This window comes from Panthera pardus, unplaced genomic scaffold, assembly GCF_024362965.1.
Source record: "Panthera pardus isolate Hobbes unplaced genomic scaffold, ASM2436296v1 HiC_scaffold_8, whole genome shotgun sequence".
Taxonomy (NCBI): domain Eukaryota; kingdom Metazoa; phylum Chordata; class Mammalia; order Carnivora; family Felidae; genus Panthera; species Panthera pardus.
Genome location: NW_026527013.1, coordinates 98,131,405 through 98,159,289, shown reverse-complemented (window position 1 = coordinate 98,159,289; position 27,885 = coordinate 98,131,405). Strand labels below are relative to the sequence as shown.

The 27,885-nt window shown below is 42.1% G+C and overlaps 2 protein-coding genes across 17 annotated transcripts in view; one reads left to right on the top strand and one right to left on the bottom strand.

Moving 5' to 3' along the window:
* Positions 1-12,094, top strand: part of PON1 (paraoxonase 1) — a 35,714-nt gene extending 23,620 nt beyond the window's left edge. The window contains exons 8-9 of one of the 2 annotated variants that reach the window (XM_019443374.2): positions 8,731-8,859; positions 11,341-12,094. In XM_019443374.2, the coding sequence (XP_019298919.1) occupies positions 8,731-8,859; positions 11,341-11,499 (288 nt within the window). In that variant the 3' untranslated portion in view covers positions 11,500-12,094. The remainder of the gene's footprint in view (positions 1-8,730; positions 8,860-11,340) is intronic. The other variant, XM_019443375.2, reaches the window with a different exon arrangement.
* Positions 12,095-13,700: 1,606 nt separating this feature from the next.
* The window catches only part of PPP1R9A (protein phosphatase 1 regulatory subunit 9A), a 324,540-nt gene continuing 310,355 nt past the window's right edge, over positions 13,701-27,885 (bottom strand). For 7 of the 15 annotated variants that reach the window (XM_053897845.1, XM_019443360.2, XM_053897831.1 and 4 more), the window contains 5 exons: positions 25,765-25,963; positions 23,597-23,716; positions 22,727-22,750; positions 21,422-21,604; positions 13,701-20,063 (listed from right to left, as the gene is read on the bottom strand). In XM_053897845.1, the coding sequence (XP_053753820.1) occupies positions 19,854-20,063; positions 21,422-21,604; positions 22,727-22,750; positions 23,597-23,716; positions 25,765-25,963 (736 nt within the window). In that variant the 3' untranslated portion in view covers positions 13,701-19,853. Of the gene's footprint in view, positions 20,064-21,421; positions 21,605-22,726; positions 22,751-23,596; positions 23,717-25,764; positions 25,964-27,885 lie in introns of those variants that run through there. The other 8 variants (XM_053897834.1, XM_053897846.1, XM_053897847.1 and 5 more) reach the window with 5 other exon arrangements.

Here is a 27,885-nt window from a genome sequence, read left to right as displayed (position 1 = left end):
AGTTGCCATCCTTTAATATGATAGAATAATTATACGGTATGAACAATATCCATCCCATGGATACATTCCTGGTATAATTGGGTTGGTTCTGTTTAGAATGATTTTTCTGTTCCCAACATAGGGGTATCTGGGGGTTCCACTGTCTGTAGCCCTAGTAACCCACATAAACCCATCTCAAATCTGAGCATAGCCACCCCTAGCTCCAATGATGGTATTTCTAGGATTCTTCAGTCAGCAGTTTGATGGGGTGCCTGTGTAGTTTGACAGAAAAAGGATACCCATGCCCAGTGTTACTGATAGTGTGTGCCATAAGCTGGTTTTCTGGATTAGTATTGGTAATATCAGATGGATTGAAAGTACTACTCCTAACTTGCTGTTTCTTAATGTACTCCTTTAGGGCTTTTGGATCCCCTCCCCAGCATGGTGATACCTACTATGGCAATCCTGACCAGCAAGAGAAGGGCAGCTCTCCACATATCTGACAATTGAATTGATTTTTTTTTTTGTCAGGCATATGAGTGGTCCACTGTAGAAAGGTATTTTCCTCGGGTGCCCATTCTGTGACTGGACACTACAGGAACAGCAGAAGTTTTCTGGCCGAAAAAAATAGACATTTAGTAGGAACTTACATGGAGATCGTCCCCTTCTTTAAGAATTACACTTGTGGCCTCATCCTTAGATGTTAATGTGGCTGCAGCTTTAGGCATTTGACCATGTGGTGTATACCATACGTGTTGGCCAGGGAAGGCAGCACCATCAGGCATGAGGAGGTGGACTGGGAGCAGGATATGCCAGACTAGGACCCCTACCCTTTCCCCTCTTTCAGATACAGCGCATTTCAACAGGTCCAGCCTACAGCAGGACAGTGGGATCCAGTGCAGCCTGAGTAGTTCCCCTTCAAACATCCTATGCAAAGTAAGTCGCCCATCCTGGAGGGACATCTCATTGCAAATTCCAGTAGATAATGCTTTGCTCAGGCATGATGGGGCTTGGTGTTTTCAGCGGCATAGTTCCTTGATCCATGGAGAGAGTGGGCACAATGGCTGCCTCTCATGACTTCTGGACCCTTTCAGTATTGGGTGCCTTGGTAGGAGTCCTTAGTCTGGCATCTGGAGAAACAGGGCCCTACTGGTCGACCATTCAAAGATATATAGTCCACCCGGCCAAGGTGGTTTTACTTGTTAGTAATTTCATTTGCTGCTTTAATATTCCATTTTTCCTTTCTACCACTCTTGCTATTTGTGGGTTATAGGGAAGATGGAACTTCCATTCAATGTTGTGTTATTTTGCCCAGTTTTGCACATGATGACTTTTGAAATGTGACCCCCAATCACTGTCTATTCAATGATGGTATTCATCCATATTACTCAGCTTCTCTAATCCCCTGATGGTGGTAGCCATGATGACGAGGGAAAGCTTGGTTTAGGCCAGATGTGGTGTCCACACAAACCAAGGCATATTTAGAACCGCACTCACAGGCAAAAGGCTAATGCAGTCCATCTGCCAATCCCAGCGGATGGCCTCAGACTTCTTTGGCAGTTGCCTTGGGTGCTGTTTAAAACATAAAGGGCATGCTGCTACTGGATTGACTAAGTCTCTGTATTTTGAGGGCAATGGAGCCTCCTTGGAGATATACCCTCCCACCAGGGCACTGGGATGGCTACTTTTTTAATGCACCCAATCTCTGTATCTACGAAAGTGTTAGTTGCTAGTGCTTATACCCAAGCCAGGACATCGGCTTCCTGATTGCCAAAGGGTTTCAGTCCCTTGTGAGCTGAGATGTGGAAGCCAGTGAGGACTGACTGTCTCAGGTTCTTGCAGGCAGGCTCAAATATTTTTCCATGTATCCTGACCCCACCAGGGCTTACTCGTGATTATTCACCTTTCGCTTTGCCATTGTCCAAGCCATAGGATTAATCCCTTTAGAACAGCCCAACTGTCAATGCAAAGGGTTAACGGTCAGGGCTCATGAGTCATCACCACACGGCCCCTTGTCGGGGCTGCGGTTTCTTTCCACTTCCATCCAGATGGTGTCAGTGTCGGGCTGAATAGAAACTGCAGCGCCCCTGGATGGATGCCCTTGACTAGATCCATCCCCCACTCCCTCTCTGCAGGCTGTTGGGGCTGCCACAGGAATGGGGCCTGGGAGGGGTGGTGCATCCTTAGGATCTACATAGTCTACAGGGCCCAGTAGTGCCCTCATTTCTAGAGACAGAGGGCTGGTGGACAGAGTGCTCCTCTGCGGCAGATAGGAATGCCACTTGGCCAACATGGGGGTTTGAGCCGTGGCAGCGATAAGTCAGTGGAACATATTCTCAATCCGCCCCTTGAAAGGAAGAAAAATTCTTACTTTGACATGCTCTTCCTTCCTGAGAGGCTCCACCTGGAGCAGCACTGTATACACTGCTGGGAACTGTTGCCCTATGGGGTATATGGAGTTTCTGTCCCCTTCCAGAGCTGGGCCCCAAATCCTCGGGGAACTCTGTCCTCCTGTGATCCCCAGCCCAGTACCCACTTCATACCTTCTGGAGTCACAGACACATGTAACTCAAACGGTAGCCCCGCTTGGGAGATGCCCAGAGCTTTAATACCCTAAGCTTTCACTAGTACTTTTGTCTTCTCAAAGCTGACTTGTTGCCCTTATCCATGGACCCACACATGTCCTTTTTTTAATCAGTCCATACAAGGGACAGAGACACGGTGCCAGATGGGGAAAAAAAGTTCTCCCAAACCCCAAAATCCCCACAAAGGTTTGTACCTCTTTCAGGTTCTTAGGGATTGTTAAGCTTGCATCTTATCAATCACAGCTTCTGGAACATGTGTCTGCCTAACCAAATGACTCCCAAAAAGTTTATGGCAGTTCCTGGGCCTTGATTTTTTGTGGGTTCGTGACCCATTCTCTCTCTTGCAGCTGTTCCAAGAAAGCTTGGAGAATGTCCTGCAGAGTGTTCTTGGATGGTTTCTTCTATCTCCTTATGCTCTGGAGCAATTTATACTGTTTGACAGTTACCATTTTCCCCAAGGGTGACAGGCCTACTGGTTCCCAGTGGGTGTTTCCTTCCAACACTGGTTTGATTACTACAACCCAGGTCCGGACTTCACAGATAGAGGTTTGCAGTTTCACCTTGTAGGATGTCAATGCCCAATATGATCTCTGGTATTGGAGAGACAGAAACCTCATATTCTTGGAGTAGAGGGGAACACTAAATTTGTAGTGTCAAAAAACTTTCTTAACCATAACCATTTGTTCTGTGTAACCATTGATGATGCTGAAAACTTCTCAGGCTTACCAGGTATTAGAGTACATTTGGATCTAATATCCACCGGTTACTTCTGGAGGACCAGTGAGTAGTGTGTTCAGCTTGAGGCCTCTGATGGTCCCCAACTGCCCTCACTTCCAGGCAGTCCTGGCCCACATCTAGCCCTGGGGTACAGGAGGAACTCATCCCAAATAAGACTGTGTTCCCAAAGCTTCTGTTAGAGCAGGCAGGGAATCAGGGATGGGAAGGGGCAGACGGAGCAGGTCTGAATTGTTGTTCAGGTTTGATGGCTTTCCACAGGCCAATGAGTACAGTGCTGAGTTGTCAGTCCTTCCATTCATGTGGGGTCCCTGCAGCAATCCGGTTAAACAACATTTGCTTCCGGGTTATTTTTACTGGACCTTTACAGTCATTTGGGATAGCCTTTTGTTTTTATGGGTGACTTCTCTGTCTCAAGTCTTTCCCACAGCCATTCCTAGGATTTGTCAGTTTTCCCCAGATCAACAATGGATTGCCCAACATTATAAATGTCTTGTCTCACAACTGGGCTCAACATGGACATGAGTGTCCCATAACGGGTGTTGGGGGTGGACTGGAGTATCCTAGCTTTCATTCTTGCAGTGAATGTGGCCTAATCAGGGCCTTCAAACACAGAGGCGGAGATTGCCTGTCTCATTCCCAGTTCCCTAAGATTGTTGTTCCTCCTCTATAGATTTTCAGGAGTCCACATGCCCAGGTAGGTGCCCCTTATTGGGCCAAACCTCACTGCAAGCTACAATAGTCTAATCTGTAATGGAGTGAGTACTTTGAGCCTTTGAGCTCCTTCCAGGTGCTACTAGACAGCAGGGTATGTGTTGATATTGCTCATTTTCTCTGCTTCCTGCCCAGTCAGAGAAATGTCATCTCCCGCCCCTCCCACTCCCCACCCCCCCCACCGCCTCCCTGTATCCCTTAGGTGCACTAACCATGTCAGGATACTTTTCCTGGCTCTTTGCTGGAACTTGGCAGCTGTATCAATAAGCTCACTGGGAGTACATTCTCTTCGTGAATCGTTTCGCTCAGTTGGAGGCTGCCCCACTAGCTGGGGTTGTCGTGGTGCTGTTGCTTTCCTTTGTTTTAGGGGTTGGACAGCACGGGGCATTTTGTTCGTTCCACTGTCAATCACCACAGCATCCTCCTCTTCACTATCCTCACTTTTCCAGGGGCTCCACCTCCTAGAGTCCCGATCACACTTTGTCACGGCACTTGCACCTTAATCCGCCGCAGCTTGCGCCCTCCTAGCTTTGCCAAGCGTCACTCAAGGTCTTCAAATGACCATCCTGCTCTCTCACCTTGTCTGCCAGCTCCAAAGCTACAGAGTAGGGGACACCCACGTGTCTTTCTCTGATCTCAACTCTTCTTCCGGCTTTCTTTTTTTTTAAATTAAATCCATTTATTTAAAAAACTTATTATTGATGTATTGTTGACATAACGACGTTATATTAGTTTCATGTGTACAATCTAGTGATTGAGAATTCTGCACATGACTCCATGCTCATCACAAATGTAGGCATCATCTGTCACCATACAATGGTATTACAGTATTATTGACTATATTTTTCATTTTTATGACTTATTGATTTTATACCTGAAGTTTGTACCGCTTAACCTTCTTCGCCTATTTTGCTGTCCACTCACCCCATTCCCCTCTGGCAACCACCAATTTGTTCTTTGTATTTATGAGTCTGTTTTTGCTGTTTCTTTGTTCGTTTGTTTTGTTTTTTTTAGATTTCACATGTAAGTGAAATTATGTGGTATTTGTCTTTCTCTGTTGGACTTATTTTACTTAGCATAAAATCCTCTAAGTTAATCCATGTTTTTGCCCAAATAGGGGGGCAAGGAGAGATAAAAGAAGAAGGCAGACAGACTGGCAGGTGGCAGGTTTAATAAACAAGGGAACTTATGTACGAGGCTTGTTTTGAACAGCCTTAGGACAAGTAGATCTCCACACCCATCCGCCAGAATCTTTAAAGTTTATATAGAGGCCTTAACTGGATTCAGCCACATACACTGTCCAGATGGTCTCAATAACACATTACTCTCTCAAGGCTATGTCCTTGGAACACTTCCCACTGTGGAAACAGTGGGCAGAATGTACATCCCAAGGACAGGGGAGGGGTTAAGGAGCCTCTGATTGCCTGGGCCCAGCTTGAGGATCAACTGGTGGTCACGTCCTCTTGATGACCTCCTCCAACACACACACACATACACACACACACGTGCACACATACACACTTATACTTCCTTTCTCCTTATAGCTTCATTTCCCCTTCAACATTTATTACTAATACTATATATTTAACTTATATTTTATAAGTGAAATACTCTATATTTTATTTATCTTCTCAACTGTCTGCCTCTTCTACTAGGGTGTAAGTTCCAGAAGGACAGGTAATTTTCTATTTGTTCCTGGAAGAGTTCACCAACACGTGGTAGGCATTCAACAAATATTTGTTCAATTAATATGATAGGGCTGGTACACTTCAGGGGTTTATCTTCTTCCCCTACCAATTATGATCTGGTCTGAAGTTTTGGGTGAAAAGAGGTAAAAACACAAAGGAGAGGAAAGAGAAAGTAACAGCAAAGTGGAGCATTAAAGAAGTAGTCCCTTGTCCCTTACAAAAAAGACATTTGTCTCTTGCCATAACCGCCCATGGCATAAAGCATTGTCACCATGCTTTGTGGAACTGTTCCTGTCAGTACATCCAAGGTACTGTCATGACAGGCTTTGCTCTGAGTAAATTACCTCAAAGCTTTATCAAATGGAGCATCATGTTAGACATTAAAAATCATTGGCATAGCCCATTTGGTATTAACTGATGTAAAGTGGAATTTCATACACTCATACTGGCCGAGGGAATAAAAACAGCTTGTGGTTATAACAGTAGGTACTTCTATAAATTGAAAGTTAAAGACTGTTATAAGACTAGAGCCCTATCTAGTATATATATTCAACACAGAATGATAAAGGCGCTCGTCCTGCAAAGGACGTATTTCAGGGTTGACACCCACTTTTGGCAATAGGTAATGCCTACCTCCTGACATTACAATTCAGTTGAGGCTCCCCCTGTGACTGTAATGTTATTCTTTCTTTTGAAGGATCATATTAATTTACAGTGGGTAATTAATTAATACCTGGAGTGTCAAGAAATTTGATAAATGAAAGGAGACTGATCTTAAAATTCGTGATGAGCTGTGGGTGGTCTATGTCCTGTCAAAATGTGGGATAGACATACAATGGAATATTATTCAGCCTTAAAAAAGAGTACTAATATGTGTTCCAACATGGATGAACTTTGAAGACCTTATGCTAAGCGAAGTAAGCCTGACACAAAAGGACAAGTATTGTGTGATTTCACTTTTATGAGGTTCCTAGAATAGACCAATTCATAGACAGAAAGTGGAATAGAGGTTATCAGGGGATGGTAGAGGGGGGAATAGGGCACTATCGGGTACAGAGTTTCTGTCTGGGATGATAGAGGTTTCTGGAAATGGATAGGGGTAATGGTTGCACAGCATTGTGAGGGCACTAATGCCACTGAGTTGTACCCTTTAAAATGGTTAAAATGACAAATTTCATGTTATGCATATTTTACCACAATAAAAATAATCTCAGGGCGCTTGGATGGCTTAGTCAGTTAAGAGTGTGACTCTTAATCTCAGCTCAGGTCTTGATCTCAGGGTAGTGAGTTCAAGCCCCATGTTGGGCTCCATGCTGGGCCTGGAGCCTACTTTAAAAAAAAAAAAAAGGAATTATCTCCTCCTGCACAGAAAGGAAAAAAAAGATTTCAAGACACAGCCGATGAATGGGTCCCACTTTGATGCATTCCAGTTCTCTAAAAATTGGGATGTTAACAGAGAACACAGTTTTTCCCAATGAGAATAATTTATTAAGTTTCCTTTATCAAGGAATGTCAAATTTTCCACTTGGCTTTGTGGAAGCATGAAATGTGTACATTGTGTGCACTGTAGTGAGTTAGTCTAGCTAGGAATTACAGATTTGCAAGGCAAGAGTTCATTGCTGGGCCCCAAAGGGTCTCCCTGCTGGAGCGTCAGCCCCCCCTTGGCAGGAGCCAGGCCTGCCACTTCCTGACGCATGCTCCAGGAGCTGAGCTTCTTGTAGAGCACACGGAGGGAGCTCAGTAACCGTGTGTCAAATGAACGGGGCCCCCAGGCTTTGGTGTCCTTCTCTTCTCTCACCGCCAGTTTACATCTCTGTAGGCTTTCGACTGCCATGGAATTCACCAGTTCGGCAGTTACCCCTCCCAAAGATAATAGCAGAGCCCTGAGACCAACATTTTCCTCATCTAACGAAATGACTGTATCAGCATAGAATGTCTGACACTGTGATAGATGGGGGTTTGGCGGTGGGGGGCAGAGAAGGCCCAGGGCTGATTTTGGCCAGAGGATGTTTGCTTGGCCGCCTCCTTTGGCCGACCTTGCTTGCCTCCAGGGTAGAAATGAATGATGGCTCTGCATGGAGACTCTGCTGTGACGCTGGAGCCCTCCAGTCCCTTCATGGGCATGTGGGGATAGCTGTCATTTTGAGGAGGAAGCACGGGGCAGGGCAGCGCTGGTTTGCCCTAACCGCCTGCCCACACTCTGGCCTTTGCAGTGAGTCACCACCAGTTATTACACGGTCTCTGGGCGCTGAGGTATGCTGGCCTCTGCTTGAGGTACACAGTAGATATTACTTCTCCAACTGAGAGTTAGAGGTAAACAAATAGATGTGATTTCTCCCCAGTAGAAGGCAGCCAAGATGATGAATGGTGGAATTAAGAATCATTGGTATTATTTATGATCCTGGTACAAAGCCTCGACAGCAATCTGTGCAGTCATCACATGCTCGCAACTTATATTTAGAAAATAAACAGCAGAAGAGCAGGGAGTTGAATAACATCAGGAAACTAAAGAAGAAACTTTTTCCCAACTCCAAGGCAAAAATTAGACCCTGGGTGATCATTTCTCCTCTGGCTGCACAGCCTATGATTAGCCATTAAAGAAGAGCCTACATTTCATCGACGTGCTCCTCAAAAATGAATCTACATTTCCTGGTTGTTTTCTGAATGCTTGTAAAAATATCATTTGCACATGCCGTTTTAGGCTGCACTTAAAACTTTTTCTTCCTTTCAGTTTTAGGTTCATGCACAGATGTTAGTCCCAATGATTTCATCTGACTTCTAACAATCCTTCTTGGCTTTCTGCATCTTCCCCTTCCCTCATCTGTCCTGGAAACTGATTAAATGCTAGCATAGATGGAAAGCTAGAGGAATTCCCTGAGCTGTACTGAAATGGGGAAGAATTGTGTCCTGGAACCAACAGTGTGGTGACAGAGTACAAGACGATGGCTTTCCCTGAAATATTGTTCCATCACCTCTCAATTTTTTTTCACTTTCTGTCCTTCCTTCTCTCCTTGGTTTTAATCTGGAAGTCCCTGAACTTTAACACACTCGTGGATAACATATCCGTGGATCCTGTGACAGGGGACCTTTGGGTTGGATGCCATCCTAATGGCATGAGAATCTTCTTCTATGACCCGGAGAATCCTCCCGCATCAGAGGTTAGTTTGAAAAATGAATCTGATCAGCAACCTATTCCCCGCTGTTTCTCGCTTGAAAACATAAATCTCAATTATATGTGCAAATATAAGGAGGGACATGGATAGATGATCCAAATGATGAGATATAAAAAGGAGTTTGACTTTGGGAGGCATTTTAGTTAGAGTCTAGGCAGGAGACAGATGGTACATTTAAATGGGGTAATTTGAGGGGATTTAATAAGGGCACGCTATACAAAGGTGTGGGCGCACATAGGGAAACGAACAGAAGATAATGCATCACCCCAGGGCTAGCAAGAGAGGAGGAAATGGTTACCAGAAGCCAGAATAAGAGAAGAGCTGTGTGTGGAGAGGCCCCCCAGTTGGGGGACGCAGAGGAGGGTCCCTACAAGGAGGAAGCCTGGAACAAGTACGCCAGCTCGCTCTCAGTCCTCCCATTACCATGCTGCTACTCCTTGGTCGATCCTGACTCAGAGCTAGAGAGCAGGGGGAGCCTTCACAGTAGGCTTTTGTACAAGTCTGAGCAGAGTGGAGGGCTGGATTAGGGTAGCCAGCACTGGACTGGAGTTCATCAATAGTGAGTTTCTCCAATTTGAGTATTCACAATAGTTAAAAAAAAATCTAACGTACCTTCTTGCTATGGTCTAATCATTTCTTTGTTACCTGCCCTCCCTTCCAACCCCCTCTTTCTATTGTCAGTATACAATGCACCAGCCCTAATGTGCAAATGGCCATCCTCTCTAAACCATCCCTGTGGAATGGGAAAAAAATCAGTCACTTGCTGGAATTATTTCGGTTTAAAAGACCTTTCCTTCCATCTTAGTTATGGTGCCCAAAGACCCCATTCATGTTCATGGTCTTTATTCAGTGGACTATTTTGGCAGTGCAAACAAGAATCTGAAACTCACTTTGCCATAGGCGTTTACTATGACTCATCTAGAGTTATCTATTTTGAGTTTTTCAGTATGTATTAATTATACTTGTTATTTACATCAAATAACCAATATAACTTTTGGAATAGTTTATTGCTATGTATTCTTTTTAAAGCCTAGTTGTAAGAGTTGTTCTCATTCCCACCCACCAAAAAAAACTTTTTTTTAATCCCATGTTTCTTAGATTTAAAAAAAGCCCAAAACCAAATGTTTGTTTCCAGTTACTTTACGGCCCTTCATACCCTTTATCTCCAGGCTTACAGGACAATTGTGATTGTGTTTAATGGCAGTCCTTTGTGCCTTTTGCTACCTCTTAGCCATTAGGATTGCTATATGGTATGTTTAACAGAACTGACATGTATGCTGTGGTGTGTTCACCGTTCAGAACGGAGCAGAATGTTAGATTCTAATTTGTTCTTGCTTGTTAGCTCATTTGGTGAACTTCGGTCACTTGCTACAGCATGGACTTGGTTTGCAGCTCTGGAAAAAATACTCCCTTTCTAATGATGGATTTGGTAAGAATTAGCAAAAAGTAATAACAATCCATTAACCAATGCACTGCCCCACAGAAGGATGATTTAGTTTTATTAAAAAGAGGCTTACCTAAGCCAAGATGCATCATCACCTATTTCCTAGTAACTAACATGTCTGTCCTTGGGGCCTGCTGTTTTAAAGAGGTCCTTTTTACTGCTCCCTTGAACCCTTTATATATAGGCACTGGCCATCCTAGTCCGCCACATTTGGTGTTTTTGTATGTAGGTATTCTTTCTTCTAGTCATTGTATTTTATCCTAAAGTCTTAAGAATAATACGAAGTTGGAGTTGAAAAGAAACTTAATCTCGTCCCACACACCTCGTTCTACAAATGAGGAACAAATAGTAAGTAGAAGATCCAAAACGTGACCCTGGGCCCCTGCCTCACAGGGTGCTCTTTACACAGTGTGAATTATATGAAATCGCTGTTTTATTGGCCAAAGTGGTCACATATTGGCTATTACGTGTGGTCAGCTTAGCATGCTACCACACTGTTGTGATCAACACAATCATATTTCTGCTCAATAAATGAAGGAAACTGAACTTATAAAATCTTATACATTTGGAGTCGGAAACTTTAGTTCAGAGGAGCAGATGTGTATGGTACAGAGATATGGTTTTTGTTTAATTGCCAGAATTTAAAAACCAAATTCCTAGCTTTTCTGAAAACACAAAAAACTGGCCCGAATTCTAGCATGGCAGTAATCCGTTACTAACAGCCTCCCTCCTCATTTGCCATAGTCCCTAATACTCCCTAATGTCTCACACCCAGACTGTGCTACTTACTCACTTCTGTTTCTTGCCTAGGCTAGGTAGTCCTATGTACCTCTCTGTTCAAAGTCGCCTGATTAAAATCTGTCGTTTTGCCAGTGGGGAAACTGATGTCTTATATAAAGGGTAATTTGGCAACAAAATATGATTTACCTGCAGGCTTCTTCATGTGAAGACATGACCCTTATTTAAAGTTAGTTTTGAGTGACTTAAAAAGAAATATTAAGCTACTGTTATTTCTTTGATAGGTGATCCGAATCCAGAACATTTTAACAGAAGAACCCAAAGTTACCCGTGTTTATGCAGAAAACGGTACAGTTTTGCAAGGAAGTACTGTTGCCTCTGTGTACAAAGGGAAACTGCTGATCGGCACCGTGTTCCAGAAAGCTCTGTATTGTGAGCTCTAGAGGGTCGGTTTGCACCCATGCCGTGGATACTGTGAGCCCATTTCAGCTGCTGCCCCCATCTCAGGGGCCACAGCCATCTCATCTGAACAGTGACCACTGACCCCAAACTCAGACATCTGGAAGGAGGAAAGCGCTGGTCAGCTGGGAACAGAATCAATGCAGAAGGCTTTTTGGAGGGTATGATAGCAAATCAGTCTAGCAATATTTGAAAACCTCACTGACCAATAAAAAAGTCCTTTTCAATAAAATGGCTAAAATTGCTGTGTCAGTGGTCAGGTCTTAAATAATTTAATGATATGGGATCCAAATGCACTCTCCCTGAAGCATGTGTTCCCTGAGAGCACATGAGCTTATCGCTGCCTCGCTGAGTCTTGTTCAGAGAATACAGGAGCAGGATGATCTCATGTATCATCATTAACTCTAGTCCTCACTCAAGGGGCTCCGGTTCACCTGCTGGAAAACTAGATGTGCACCAGTTTCCCTCAGCTGCACGCAAACTTCCTCTGCAAAGCCATCGGACATACTGGCCCAGTCTGACTTCCATTGCCCCTACTGTAGATGACCTTCTCAGTAAATATAAACCTGAGTGACCCTATTTCTCCTTTTCCTTTGATTTATTCAATTCTCCCTTAGCAATGACATGAAGGAGCATCTTATTCTTGGGAGTATTGTCACACGAGTGTCTGTTATCTCAGCATCAATTGGACATTTTAGTTTCTTTGACCCAGTGAAAAGAAGAAGTTTGTTTGCATCCATGAGTGGATACAGAATGAAGCCCATAATCGATTTGGGTAAAGCCAAATGCCCCCCAAAGACGAGATTGTTGTTAGAAGTGGTGGTGGCGGTTGGTAGTTTTTTTTTTTTTTATCTCTTTCTTCCTATTGTAACTTGCAGTGGAGGCTAAGAAGAAAACAATAGAAAGGTAAAAAAAAAAATAATAACGATAGTAAAAAAATCAACAGCCTTGGCCTATCTTCTGAGGGACATGACTCAGAAGAAAAGATGACTTTGTCATTTTCTTGTAAAAGCTGGGATGGAAAGGTTACCTAGCTTCATTTATCTATCTCCTTTGACAGGATGGATGATTTCCCTGGGATGCTACAGCAGTCACATTACAAACAAAGTTCTAGGGCACTTGCCACGATGACGGTCTGGTAGTTTGGGAAAAACGGCTGGCTGAAAAATTGAGAAGTGCCAACATGTTAACTTAGAGTCATACACGGGAACATTTTGTTTGGCTTGGAGAACACTTTCCTCATATCGGATTAGAGTTATTTTAGTCACGATTTCAGTGAGCGTAAGATCATGTGACCTACGAGTGCTCAATTATTCAGTGATGCTGTTTACAGCCCTCAAAGCTGGATTTCCTGAAATACTCTTTTTGAAACTATCAATGGCCGTTGTACGTATGCTGAAAAAGCCCACGCTTCTTTTAAAAAGAGTTGTTTGATATCATCAGTGAAGTAACCATACTCTGTTCTCTCTTGTTCTTGACAGAATAAGCAAATTCTGTCCCCAACCTACCCCCTAAAAAAGAAGAAGGCTATCCCGTGTGACACAGCATACACTCAGGCTCAGCCAAAAAGGGACACATGCCTCCCCTCAGTGAGGAATTTTATAGCAGACCCTGAGGAAGAGAAAGCCGGCCTAAAATTCACTTATTTTTTTGCACTGCCAAAGGTTTAGTCACAGATCAATTATGGTTCGTGTGTGTACGAGAGAAAGAGAGAGAAATTAATGTCCCTCATTTGCTATGTTCAAATCTTCAGAACTTTTAAGGTTTTCGAAGTAACATCGCAGCAAAGAACCCCGTCCTGTGGGATGGCCTGACTCTGAGCTTGCCCCATGCTGTGTGAGGCCAGCCGTTTAATGCACTTGTCATAGACCTCTCCTGGCTGACAGGTGTCAGAAAGGGCGCTGGTGCAGCCGTGGCGGGAACCAGAAGCTGGCCGAGGAAGCTTCTAGTGCAGCATCTTTCACTTTATGCCCAGTTCCAGAACTACGCTTTCAAATGTAATTCTAGCTGCCAATTTACACTGTTCTGGGGCTCAAACTTATTTTTAGTTTCATTTCCATGGAAAACGTGCACTTTTGCTCTTGATTGATAGATATATTTTGACAGTTAATACAGGTTTACCCAGTCAAGGCTTGTTTTAGTTGAAGGTGAAAATGGAAGAGAAAAAAAGAATTACTCTGACAGATATCCGTATTTCTCTTTTTATTGCATTCGTTGTCTGACAACAATAATACTCATTGGCAAGAGATTTATTTACACTGACAAATTAAATGTAATCACAGGTATTTTTAGATTGGTCAGAAAACAGAGGACCATTGTGATAGTTTGCTTTGAACGCCTCTGAAAACCAAAGAGTAAGAAATGTCGTTTGAAACGGAACAATCTAGAGAAGTACATATTAACCAAGCACAAGAGAACAATTCAGACGTGGCACTATATTGTCTCTTCCATGCAAATGATCAGACACCAAAATGTACAAATTAAAAGTTTCAGATAGCATGCTATCCATACTTATCGGACGCAAAATGATTTTCAAACAACTCTTTTCCTTTAGTGATATATAAAGAAAGATTAAAATAAATCAATTTCTTAAAATGGAATAGAATTCATTCTCTCTTGTTTCTCTTTTCAGCTGGCTGGTTTTGTTAGTGATATGTAGCAGATGTACAAGTGGCTTAACTGCGACACCATTAAAAATACAAAAGCAATGATTGTGATAACCACAAATAATATTAAGGAAAACATATACACACATATACTTAAGGGGTTTTGCAAAGCACTAACTAAACCTGATGTTGTTGGTAGGTGTCATCTAGTTGGAGTGCCTGTTAATTCCCACTTGTCAAGGTAATTTAACTATTTTTGGCCAATTGTTCTTTCATGGATGAACGGTTACATCCTTAGCAGAAAACCTGGGTATGTGGATAAAGCAGCTGAAAGAAAGAGAAGGGCACACCTTCCAACAACATACGCACGCTCATATCCACTTGCGTGATATTTGGCAATGACCTAACCATGCCATCGCTCCACAAAAAAAAGTAAAGAAATGACCGTGTGATGGCAACACTGCCATCAGAGAGCCAGTAGTTAGTGGCTTAAGCATCATAGCTACCAAGTACATCATCGAAAAGCATGAGCGAATGCACAAGAACACAGGTATAATTTTTAGCCAAGAGACTGCGGTCTGCAGTTGAAAATGCCCAAAGCTGCCTACGTTTCTGAGGTTCAACTCAGCAATGTGCAATCTTGACAACAAAGCATTAACTAAACATTTGAGGAAACTTTATCTTACTAAAATACCAAGTATCTAGTAAATCAATTTTACCAAAATATATAAACATGTAGAAGGATAAGTGCATTTAGTAGAAATACTTACATTAAAAAAATCTCTTAAAATCTTATGAGCCATTCCATGTATACACACACACAAAGTGGCGATAAGGCTATGATTACTGCTTGGAGTCCTAACTGACATTACCAAGTTCCTTATACAATGTACATATATTTTATGCCATGTGATTGCAGTGTGTGTGTGTGTGTGTGTGTGCGTGTGCGCATATGTATGTATATATGTATGCGTGTAAGGTGGAAATATATTCACACATATGTAGTTCTGTACATCTCCACACACAGCATGCACATTATTGACAAGTTGCCTCTGGTTCTCTTATTTTTTTACCTCTCATTCATTCTTGAATCTCTAGCAGTTTTGGGGTTGGGGCAGGGCCAAGGATCGGAAATCATCACAATTTCTTTCCTTCCCCACTCTGTAGATGTGGAAGCAGGTCACAGGCCACTCAACTAGGCGAGCCTTCAAGTAACAACCATTCCCTCAACACATCCACACAGACACTCACGCACAAGCACTTAAAGACCCTCTGTTTACCATAAGTTGGAACTTGATGCTTTTATTTCCAGGGAGAAATTGATTCTGTAAGCTTTTCCCTTGCCCTCTGACTTCCTGGTTGGATGGATCTATTCTGTTGCTACTATAAGTTATTCAAATACTACTAGTGCACTGTCCAGTATTATTTTTTCCCCAGTGTTTTGAGCCAAAACTAAACTTCCTGAGACTTTAAATACCTAAGACAAATATAGTTTTTTAAAAAATCTGTCTATATACCCAGGCTCTTTTCCGGGAATGAGTCACTGAAGCACATTCATATTTCTTACAATACTGTTTTCTTTTGAGAATTTACTCCCCACCCCCGTTATCATAATAAAAAAAAAACAATTCTAGTGGAAAATATGGACATTTTATTTCTGGACTTTCTCCTTAAATGCTTAGCTTCAGAAGAGTGTACAGGTAGATCCTTGATCAAAGGTAAATTTGAAAAGATATTTTTTAAAAAGCCTGGGCTTTTCTTTTCCATTTCACCTTTCATTCAGAAAGCACTGAGGACTTACCATTAACCAGGTGACTTGAACCGTAGTGCCTGCTGTCCACCAGAGTGAAATGCCCCTCACCAGGGCCCTGCTAGGACAGTAACTTTAACAGCTCAGATGGAATTTGGTAATTCTTGAATAGGCCAATGTAATGAGGGGCTACCACATATCCAGATTATAAACACTTGTTCCAGAATTGTTGGGACATCGCTCTTTAGAATCTTCAAACACTGGGTTTCTTCTCTTGAAGCCTGGTCTATAGAACCTTTAATATTTATAATTGAGTCTGAATATCCATATAAATGCAGTATTTTATTTACTTTTTAAAAATATAATTTTAAAGCACATGTTAATCCTATTACACAAAAAAACCTAGTCGAGAATTCTTTGTCTTTAGCCAAAACCATAAGGGCTAATTGAGGGGCTATATCCAACAACCCATGATGGTAGCTTGGGCCTGGGAGAGCTTAAGATTTCGGGCTAGAGAGGACTAGAGGATGAAAAGCAGCAGCAAGGGTTAATTTGGTTCCTCTCCTGTCCTCTTGCCACTTTGTTCCCAACAACAACAAAGAAACACAAAGTAGGTTATTCCCATTTCAGGCCCCTTAAAAAGCTAAGTTTGGAATGAGCACTGTAATACTGCAATCACGAACTGTCTGTCTGTCTCTGGGTTAAAGATGCTTCTTTGATGTTGAGGGCCAGAAATCCAGGTCACCCCCAGCTAAGAAAGCTAGCCTAGAACGATAGGTTTATTGTCATGAAATTAATGGCGGACTTCATCAGTGTATCAGAAGGAGCAAAGTTCAGTTTCTGCCCTAATGTATCACTCTGAAGTACACTTCCGATTCAGGCAGAAAAAAAAAAAGAAAAGAATGAGAAAACTAGTACATAAACTGTGAGTTACTTTAAGAGAGGTGGTCTTGAATAATCTGTTATAATAACTGAAGTCCTTTAATGGAAAACTCTGCCTAGACATTCAGCCCATACAATGCTCCCTGTCTACGGCTTGGCCTCACCACGCATTCCCTAACCCCCAAAGCATTACCTATACCCCAAAACAATGTGGCTATTGTTAAGGTCATACTGAGCTGTCATTTAGGAAATATAATTCATAGTAACCAGATACTCCCTTTTTGTTCATTTGCTGATAAATAAAAAACTGCAAAGTCTTTAAGGATCATGAAGCAACAATTCTGTGTTAAACTGTATGGACGCTGAAGAGCACTAGCATTAAAGTAGGAATTGTCGAAGACACTGGAACCCCGGTCAGGCATCATGCACTAGAGTCAAGAGAAGAAATAATACGAAAACCAAATGTTCATAAGATCTGAGGTCCTGCACTTTGTTTTCACACTCTTTGATCAATCAGTTTACACTCTGTCCTTTGTCGGACAGTCAAATCGAGTGCCTTTTACGGTTTCAGCAGTTTTAAGTAGTAATAATATTAAAGTAACTCGCTAAGACCTAAAATTACCATAACTTAACAAACCAAAATAGTTACAATACAAACTAAGTGATTTGAGGAATAAGAATTTGATTTATAATATTTTCAGTTGATCACTGACCTAAACATTGGAAGTGTACAAATAAAGTTCAAGAACAATACTTTTAAGACATTTAAGAAAATGCAATAAATTATGTGCAGACTGAGACTTACAGACATTTCCAGTATGTACATCCATTTTCAAATAACACCAAAATATAAACATAACTTAAAATAATCCTCCTCTATTTCCACTCTTAAAATGAATACAGAGAAAAACTTCCAGTGTGATCCAGATCACCTTTTCTCCCCCAAAGATAAGCAAAAATGGCCAAAATTTACAATAGCAAGCACTAGTATTCCCAGATTTTGACTAATGTAGTCTTTTAGTATTAGACAAGATCTGCTGAATTTTGTAGCTCATGAATAGTGGTGGTTCCTTGTTTCTCGTGATATTAATAAAGAGCAAAGCACCACACATCTCACATATTAATAGAGTATCCAGTATGGCAGTTTCATTATCATACTCCAAATGAAGATAGTCAGAAAAACATACACAGTGACTCTGATAATTGTAAAACACAGTATTAACTTGTGTCAATGTTTCTGAGTACTGAATGATCTGTACCAGCGACAAAAGGACTGAAGTATAACAGACAATACTCTGTCACTGAAAAGGAAACAGGCCTTAGGGAAAGAACAGCATTGTAAATCTCTAGTTCGGCCAATTCCAGATTTCAGATATTCAAGCAAGCAAAAAAAAAAAATCACAATATTCAAAATACAAGATGGTGCTATATGGGCAAGAGCCCTTTTACATTATATATGACCTGTAACCTTCAAAAGCCTTCCCTCAAGCTCTGTGTATACAACATTTCTAGTGAAAGATATGGACAGAGGTCCCATTCCCCCCGCCCCCACCCCCACCATTACCCCCACCATGTAGTAAAGGAAGTAAAATACAAGTCCAAGAATTTATCTGGCCTCAACTCTTATTTTGAAACTCGTCCCTTGGAAAGTGGATGACCTTGTTTTTACAGCCAACGTAGGAAAGACAACCAGAAACACAAGCATAAAAAGCAAAACAACAAACAACAACCAATCATTTGAAATCTCTCCAGATAAATTTATTTTCGCCTCCTTCTGTCCTAATCTCCTACACTTGAATTAATTTGATGAAATACTGAAATCCTTAATAGTGGGTTTAAAATAAGTATTAACTGTCTCCACTGGTAGACTGTATCCTGTGTACTCTCTTAAACAAACTTGAACCGTAAAGTGGAAATCTCTAAAGAGTGAAAGAGAATGGCTCAGAAAAACCATTCGAAACATCTCTAAAATGTAACTGTCAGCTCTCCTTTACGGGAACATTCCGTGTGCTCAATAAAATAGCTTCTCTGGTTGAACGTTACTCAAATCTAAATTTTCTCTAACTGGTATTTCTATTTTTCTTAAAAGTACATTTGTTAAAACACTAACTGAGCCCACTTGGGAAATCTTAAGTAGAAAATATGTGACAAGTTCCTGATTGTGTCACAGTCAGGCCGAAGACTAGCCAGAATGTTCCCCACGAGAGGAAACCTGAAAATGTTGGTTTCCTTAAAAATCAATTTCCTGTTCAATTTGTTGGGGGAAAAAGGAACTACGTTATGTGTGTCAGTGTTGCCGAAGTACTGAACATGCAGCAGTAGCAAAGTAAACAATGGATCCCAATATCCCATGGCTGTGCTAATGTCTGATTTTTTTCTTTGTTCGGCTAAATCTGGAGGATAAATGTTACTCTCAGAACCCCAAGGTAATACCCACATCCACATTCTTAAGGCTTTTTGCTTCCTTCTGGGGTTAACAAATAACTATAATTCTCTTCTCTCTTTCTGATGCCCCGCAAACAGAAGAGTTTGCTTGCCTTTGGCCACAGTACGTAATCATGTTACAGAGCACCCATGTTTCTACAGTGGGGTTGTCTCACTGTCCAGACACAAAAATGAGGGGGAAACTTTCCCACATGCTGGGGTAGATTCTGGAGCCCAGATCTCATGGCAGAGTGGTGCTGTCGGCCATGCAGATATGTGCTATTGCCCAGTTTCAGGATTCCCAGACTGAGAAGTCACGGCCCTCCATTAACAATACCTGGGGTGTTTCACGCTTTTGTTGGGCAGGGTGACATCCATTTCCCAAGCAACGCAACCCACCCAACACAACACAAGAGCATAGTAAGAGAGAGAGAAACACAGCTATTTTGCATCTTTCACAAATGAGATCCTTGGTTTGGCAAGAAACCAAAGGAGGCTTGGGATTATTTCAGTAGGCAAAAATTAAAATAGTATTCGATTATTGCAGAAAATGCAGTTATGCAACACATGGTTTCCCCCATCTGCCTAGCGCACATCACCCCTGCCATCAGTTCCTTAATCCTCCGGAGAAGAGTGGGGCAGGAAGAGGGGAGACTTGTCTGAGAGAGGGTGTGTGTTACTGCTCACCAGCGCCCTCTGTGGCAGCTGTCATCTTTTCATTCTTTTTAGACTTCCTCTGTATTTGTTCTTGTTCCTTCCTCCTCAGCTTTTCTCTTTGTTTTTCCATTTTCTCTTGGGCCTTCCGAGCCTTCTCTAGAGATACCTTCATTTCCTTCAGTTTTTTTTTTACCACTGCTCGGTCCTGGGATGACGTCATTCCCAGAGCCTAGGAAGGAAATACATAAACAAATTGAATTTGAAAACCAGTGACCTCTCTGCTCAGGAAGAGGTTGATATCACAATATGTTCAAACTCAAGAACTAATTTAAACATAATCAAAGAGGTAAGAAACTAGGAAAAGCTGATCACATTTGCCAAAAATCTCCATACTTGGGGGCTGAGCTTTATTTGTTCTTTGAAGTTCCTAGCCCAGGAGGCCCTAAACCCCATTAAGTAAGTGCTTTCCAAACTGGCAATTAATGGGTGAATGAATTTTTAAAAGGGGGCACAGTTCTGCTTCCCCAACCTTTGGGTTGTAGACATTTACAAGCAAACATATTGCTAAACTCATCAATATTTTTAAAAGATAAGAGTGGGCACCTGCTGCCATAGAAGCCTCCAAGAAGGGCAGGGAGACTGAAATGGCTTCCTTTCTGCCAATGTAATCATTTACAATGAGGACCAAAAATGTCTTTGAGGCTGGAATGCTCATGTCAGCATGACTAGCCATTTTCTCCCTGTAGGCAGACCTATAAAGGAATCCTGTTAATGAGGAGGCTGCTCGATGAGCTTGGAATTCAGAATAAGGGGAGTTGGTTGCGTACTTTAAATGTTTCATGACCTTCAGAATCAACAGCAGGATGCATCCATCTCCCCAACAGGGACAGCCTTCAATGGGGCCTTCATATTCACAGACTATTGATTGATCTCTAACCTTTTCAAGACTGTCAAGAGATACTCATCTGCCCTTCAGCCCAGCAGGGGGCTGAGGTTGGGGGTGGGGAGCCGAATGTAAGTTCTTTTTGCCCTTTTCCACAGGGGTAGGTACCCCCTCAGTCTCTAAAAGGGATGAACTGGACAGGTGAAATGAGAGTGGGATGGAGCGGGGGGGAGACACGGCCTGCGCGTACTTGGGGAAGAAAGTTCTGTGGAGAATATCATCCCCGTTTTGGAGAGGTGTGCAGGGAAGAGTGGGGGCGGAGAAGAAATGAATAAAGACGGAAAGATTCATGGATTTAGGTTTTAACTCTAATGTGATGAAAGAGAGTCCACATTGGCCATTATTACAACTCATACTACATAGGAAGTCAGTAGAGTTCATACATGGACCATGTGTTGCTAGGGGAAGCAATGGAGTGAGTCCCTAGCTCTCCTACTTGGCAGCCTACTGTTTGGCTTAGAATCCTTGACGACTTTCCAAAACTTCATTTACTACTCAGAAATAATGCAACGTCCTTTCTGCTGACCGTTGATGAGAATTACCTCTCAGATATGCAGAATGCTCTTATCTAATGAAAACATTTTAGGTGCTATGTGCAATACAAATCATACCTGGTAACCTAACACAGACATATAATTCTTTACCTTAAGTTTATTTCCATCCAACTGCAGGAGTTGCTCTCCAGTGATGTTTTGGGCACTGAATTCAGATACATACTGCTCCAGATTTAGGCTCATTAGCCAGTGAGAAACCTGCTGCACGCTCCATTCATGAACGGCCCGATTCTGACACTGACTGTGTTTGGGAGACTGTCCATCATCAAGGATCTGAGGTAGGAATGTTACGCAGCGTTGTTAAAGGACCAAGATGCTAGGGCTCGGCACGGCTTATTACGCTATCAAAAGGAATCTCTTGCCTACTAGAGCCACATTTATTTTTAAACCATAAAATGATTAAGCTATGGTTCTAGTTGTGTGTGTGACACACACACACACACACACACACGTAATTATCACCTACATTGTTTAGGTATTTGGAAATTTAAAAATTCCCCCAGATAAAGCGGCATTATTAATGTAGGATGTTTTATATTGAAAAATACACTCCAATGTTGCAAGTCTTGCGCTAGAACACTTTGGAAAGATTATGAGATGCAGAAAACGAGTATTTCATTAATCTCTATATGCAATGCATCACTCTGCATGTAGCCTCGGATAAGACGTTGGAGATATATAAAAATACATTTAAAAATATTGAGGTATCTTTCCCTTAGAAGGGGACGGCATTACGTCCTCAAGCGTTGTTAGGGGAAATTTCACAGCCATGATTTCATGTGAGCAGCAAGCGAACCTGTGAGGAAGGGAGGGCAGGTAATGTCCATAAGGACTTTTAATAAACGAGGGAAGTGAGGCTCGGCAAGTCTACAGATCTGTCCGAGACCCCGCAGCTAGCAACCAGTAGAGCTCAACAGGTAGTGGTTTATTCCAAATCTTAGGCTCTGCCCAGCGCAGAACATCGCTTTTAATAGTGCAGAGGGCAGCTTGGTCCCTAGCACCTCTAAGCTGAGAGGCGATGAAGATGAAGACAGGTCTGGGAGGAAAGACAAGGGTCACCTTGGGGAACACTGACAAGGGGATGGGGTAAGCCGAGATGAAGGCAAAGGAGGTGGAACAGAATGGACCGTGTCAGGGTAATGGCGATGGGGGATCAGTCGAGGGACTCTGGAGGTAGAATGTGGCGATCCTCTTGACTCAGAAATATCTTTTAAACTTAGATAGAGACAAGGGCAGAGAGTGAAACTATTTAGGACAAGGGAATCCTCCACCATTACACCAATACAGACACCAGTATTCTTGCATCGTTTGAGTTTTAAATTATTTTGCAGAGAGAGAAGAGAAGGTTCGAACAATACCACATAAGCCACCACACGCAGCCCACTGATAGCTCACCTCGTCATCTATCATATCCAGGCTCTGAGTGAGGGAGCAACAAAGGAATCAAAAAGAAAAGTGTTATAGAAATAGGAAACACAACATACACAGTACAAAGTTTTAAAATTAAAATCACGCCAAGCCTGAAGAGTATGGGCAGAAACATTTAAGAGAAAAAAGTTTCATAAAACAAAAATCATGTTAGAAAGAAATAACTTAGAACAAATACTCGGAGCAACAATGTCTTTATTTACAGTGCTTCTCTCCCTCCCACCCCCTGCCCTAAATACTGGTATTTGTTCCTCTCCTTACCTCTTGGGGCACTAAGTCAATCACTAATGTAATATCCTGCTTCTCTGTACACATTTATCTTCTGGGAATTCTTGGCAATGCTAATTTGACCCTGGCTTCTAAATAAGTGATTCTCACCCAGTTTTCCTTCCTTTTGGGAACTGTATACCTCTCTCTGTCTCCACTGCAGAGGTTCTCAATGAGGGGCCATGCCCTACTCAGAGGGAATATCAGAGTCCTGGGGCAGAGGTGATGGTGGGGGGGAGGCGAGTGAGAAAGAGGATGGATAGTCTGTCAACTCCCCTGATTCCTGAGCTGTTCCCTATGTGTGCTCTCTAGTGCCCAGGCTCCCATCCCCACCCCTCTGGTTAGCATCATCTCAATTACATCAGAGAAAGGCAGAGGAGGTCCCTGGAGGGCTTAAAGGGCTCGGAAACAGTCCTTTGTCTTCACGTTGAGATAGAGAGGGAGAGAAATCATGCTTTCCTATCAAGCATGAAACCATGATCCCAATGATTTATAAAAAAATCTACTTAAGAACGTCTTCCTGGTGGTAGGTGATGGGAACAGTGGAGGATCTGAGCGCCATGAGCATACCTCATCTGATGACAGCACTAAGGACTGGGAGAGCCCTGTAGTTTTGGGTTCTGCTCCTAGGCCGCTCAGGTCTGCCGAACTGGTGCTGCTGGGACTGAAGTCATCATTGAAGGTAAAATTCTGTAAAAGTAGATGAAGCTCAGTGTTAAATGAGCACAGCGAGGGAACCAGAGGTAGGTATATTTGCAAGTTCTAAAAAGCCTCTCTTTAAGTAATCTTAGGAGAAAATCATATTTGGTTTGGTGATGACCTTCAAGTGGCAGTGGTCGAGAGCACTGTGCCTTTTGCAATTGATGGGGAATTCTGGGTGCTTTCTCCATCAGATAAGAGGATAGGTGTTTTGGAGAAATGATTCTTTAATCTATCTTCAAGGATACGGCATTCATTATCCTCTGCAACTGCTCAGAGGAGTAATATTAATAAGCCTATCTTCTTTGACCCTAATTGTGATGAGTAACAGTGCAAGTAAAAATACAAGATGGTGTGGAGAGCCTGAGTTATTAGGAACAGATGGCCATCCATATTAGAAAGGTAGCTTGAGCACCCCCTGGGAAGGATCGCTTGCTGTTGGCCGTGATAAATACTGTGAGAAATGGCAGATCCTCCCCTGGATATAACCTTCAAGACGATGAGTTCTGGGGGAGGTCACAGTCTCAGTGTAAATACACGAGTAGTTACATACTCAAACACAACTCTCACACAGCATCGACAGAGCACCAAAGAGGCTACAGAACAGTACAGAACAGGTACACTTTCCAAATAATCACCTGGGTGGGGGGGGGGGGGGGGACTGGGCAAGAGGTGGGGGGAGGGGTGTGAACAAAACTTCCTCAGATCTTCATTAAAACGTTCAGTGGATATTAAAGTCAAATACGTTCACAATGACCACATAGCTGCATTCGTGAAAATGTCTTACACCAAATCTGGAGTCTCTCCGTGGCAAGATAATAGTAGAGTTATTCCAACTACATTTAGATTTCTCAGATCCAGTACTAAAAATGTTACAAGATCAGAATGATCTACTGCTGCCCAGACTTTCTTGCTACTAATTCTAGAATGACTGGCTTCCTAGGAACTCGAAGCCCTTGGCCAACACCATCTTGTTTCATATTCCACTTCCATAGGGATTGGACTGTTAGGTTTCCATTAGGTTCCCTTGCCACTGGGTTCAGTCGGTTGTCAAAAATAAATACCATGCCAGAGGCTGGAGAAATCAGTTCCAAACAAACCCCAAGGTCTGCTAAAACTTCAGACATGGAAACGAAATCCAAGAACGTGGAGAGCTAGGCTAGTAGAACATTTAAGCAGGAGAGCATTTAACACAACACATTACTATTTGATATTGTCAACAGAGACACAGCCCCAAACCCTGTCAAAACCCTGTGAGCTGTTGACCTCAAGAAAAGAGTTAAATTCAAGTAACATTAATCACACATTTCTGTTTGAGAAAGAAAAGCAAACACAGATAAAAGGAGACCAAACAACATGTGAAAGTTAGCCACCGTATGTGCTTCAATAAAATGTTAGATAAGGTTTGCAGCGTCATGCTGGAAATAACCATTGTGCATTTGAAAACAAACAACATCCATGCCTTGTATTTTCTAATTCTGCTAAAGTTAAGAACTTTGGTGATGAGATTATAAGTTTTTCAACATGGAAGTTTTGATTTAAAAGAAGATATAAGCAAGGGGGCTATGGCAGCATTGGTTTGTTTTAAAGAGTTTCATTTAGATATATTGAACACGTATTCAGTCCCAAATTTATTTGTTTTCCAGTAAATCTCGAAGAACGCGGTAAAAATAGTCTTGTAATGTAATTTAAAGTGGCATACTTCGTAAACAGATCTATCATACTGGTCCATGACTCAAATGCATCTTTCCCAGCATGGCTTAACTGTCAAACTGAGATTAAACAGCAGTATGTGAAAAGACAGGCAAATCAAAGATTAACGTACAATCTAGAATGGAACAGAATTAAAGAAGGTGATGGTTAACGGAGGCTTTCTTTCTCCCCACACAGGAAATACCATGCATGGTTTATTGCAGTGTTATCACATTGGTTTCTCAGGTCCAGAGTAAACACACAAGTTGAGAATGCTTTCCAAAGACTGAAGAGGAGGAAGGATTTGGGGTTTTCTTGTTTGCTTTTTAAATCCATGTGTTGTCTACCTTGGACCCCTTTTTATCTGAAATTAGAGTTTCAGGAGAAGGCTGAAGGGGACTTGTAGGTGAAGGCAGGTTTCTGAAGGAATAGGATCCTTTTCGGCTTTCGTTAAACCACGAGAAAGGCATGCATGGTGAGCGGGTGGTGACCTGCGCTGTGGGGGATGGCTTCGGTTTCCAGTGTTCCAGCCTGCCTCTGAAGATCCTGTATTATGAGACAAATGGGCACGTTAGACAAAGAAAGGGCAGATGTGACACTTGTTAAACTGAATTCTGAAGGGACTCTGAATCAAGTTCTAAGAGTTTGAGATATTGTTCTACACAACAGAGGAAAAAAATTGCATTTTTTACTAGGACATTAAGCTTAGTAGCTACCTTGTTTGAATTGAAATGGATTCTACAACAATGGTCAACATTTCCCCGCCCCCACCACCTTTTTTTTTTTTTAAGTTGCACAGAGCCCCACGTGGGGCTCAAACTCACGAACTGTGAGATCATGACCTGAACCGAAACCAAGAGACAGATGCTTAACCAACAAAGCCACCCGCGTGCCCCGCGGTCAACATTTTCATAGTGCTTTGCCATAGTGAATTCTTAGGAAATTTGCCTGATAAATGGATGTGGGTGAATTAAAGTCAGGGCGGGGCACCATCTTTCTAGAACTGCTACGAGGTTAACCATTGCCATTAGTGCCATTAGCTCTTAGCCAGCATTCTTTCCTGGCCTCCTCTGAACTCATGCTGCCAAGAGTATGAGACTTTGGAAAATGATGTATTTAAATACTTTGGAAATGTCAGGGCTTATGATGCTTGAAGCAGAACACATCCCTTATTGCTTTTTCATCATAATCTGAGTGCCTTTTTCTAGGAGGAGACCAGGCCACAAGTCTTAATACCCCACTTGGAGGTCCAGGGTCTACCACCTCTAGAGTACATGGCCTTGGTCTTCTCTTTGCCTCTATTTCCTCCTGTGTAGAACGTGGGTATTTTATGTGTCTCCTATGTAGTTGTTAAGAATTACATGAGATAGTATGCGTGAAAGTGCTTGGGAATCTGTGAAAGTATGAAGGTCTATGGTTATTGTTTAACATTGAAAGGATTCAAAGTCATTTGAGAAACACAGTTTGAAGACTGATATTCTTATCAGTGCAAGTACTTGCATACTTATATTTATCTTTTGGTTAGAGAAAAATAATTACCAAGAGCTGAGGCAGGAATGGACAGCAGTTAATGTGCATCTTAGAAGAGGTCAACCCTCAATATGTCCCAATGGTATTTGCTACAATGTTTATTATATGTTAGCTGTTGATGTCATGCCAACAAGGAGATTCCTTTTCAGTTAAAAGTGCCTCCACACCACAGCCAGACAACTCAGGACCCACAGGCTACTCAACTCTCATTTCAAGTTTACATAACTAGTAGAACACTCCTAACAGTCCCTGTTTATTTCCAAAGACTACTCTGAGAATCAAATGGGACAATAAATGTAAAAGCATCTTGTTAACGGCAAAGCAATATACAAATATAAAAGGATTACAAAAATAACGATTAAAGAGAATGGAGACATCAGTGAAATTTTGGTAGAATATTGAGATCGTAGTTTGGGTGAGTAAAATACTTGGTCATTTAAAGATTCCAGAATACCTGATGATTATGATGGTGAGTTCCTTAAAAAACAAACAGACAAACAATAAAAGGGACTGTAAGGATAAGACAGAAAGCCCAATGAGAGATGTTGGTCAACCTTCAATTTCATCCTAAAGTCTAAGTTAAAAAAAATTCTGTATCCTTAATTCTACTTACTTACTATGAAAAGATGGGGCAGAGGGGGTACAATAATTGAACTTGAGACATCATACTAGCAGAGGCAGACTGGTATTCTGCAAGAAGCACTTTTTATTCCTGGGTCATGGACCAGTGCAGTGTTTCCCAAACAAGTCTGGTAAGAATCATCTAGGGCAGATGCTCAAACACAGATTCATAGGCACCTAGAATTCCTGAATTCGAATGTGGGACAGAGGAAGGGAGGAGTTTGCCTGGAATCTATATTTTAACACATGTCTGAGCTGACATTTAAAGTTTTTAATAATATCTACATTTATTTATATTATCCTGGATGCAAGGATGA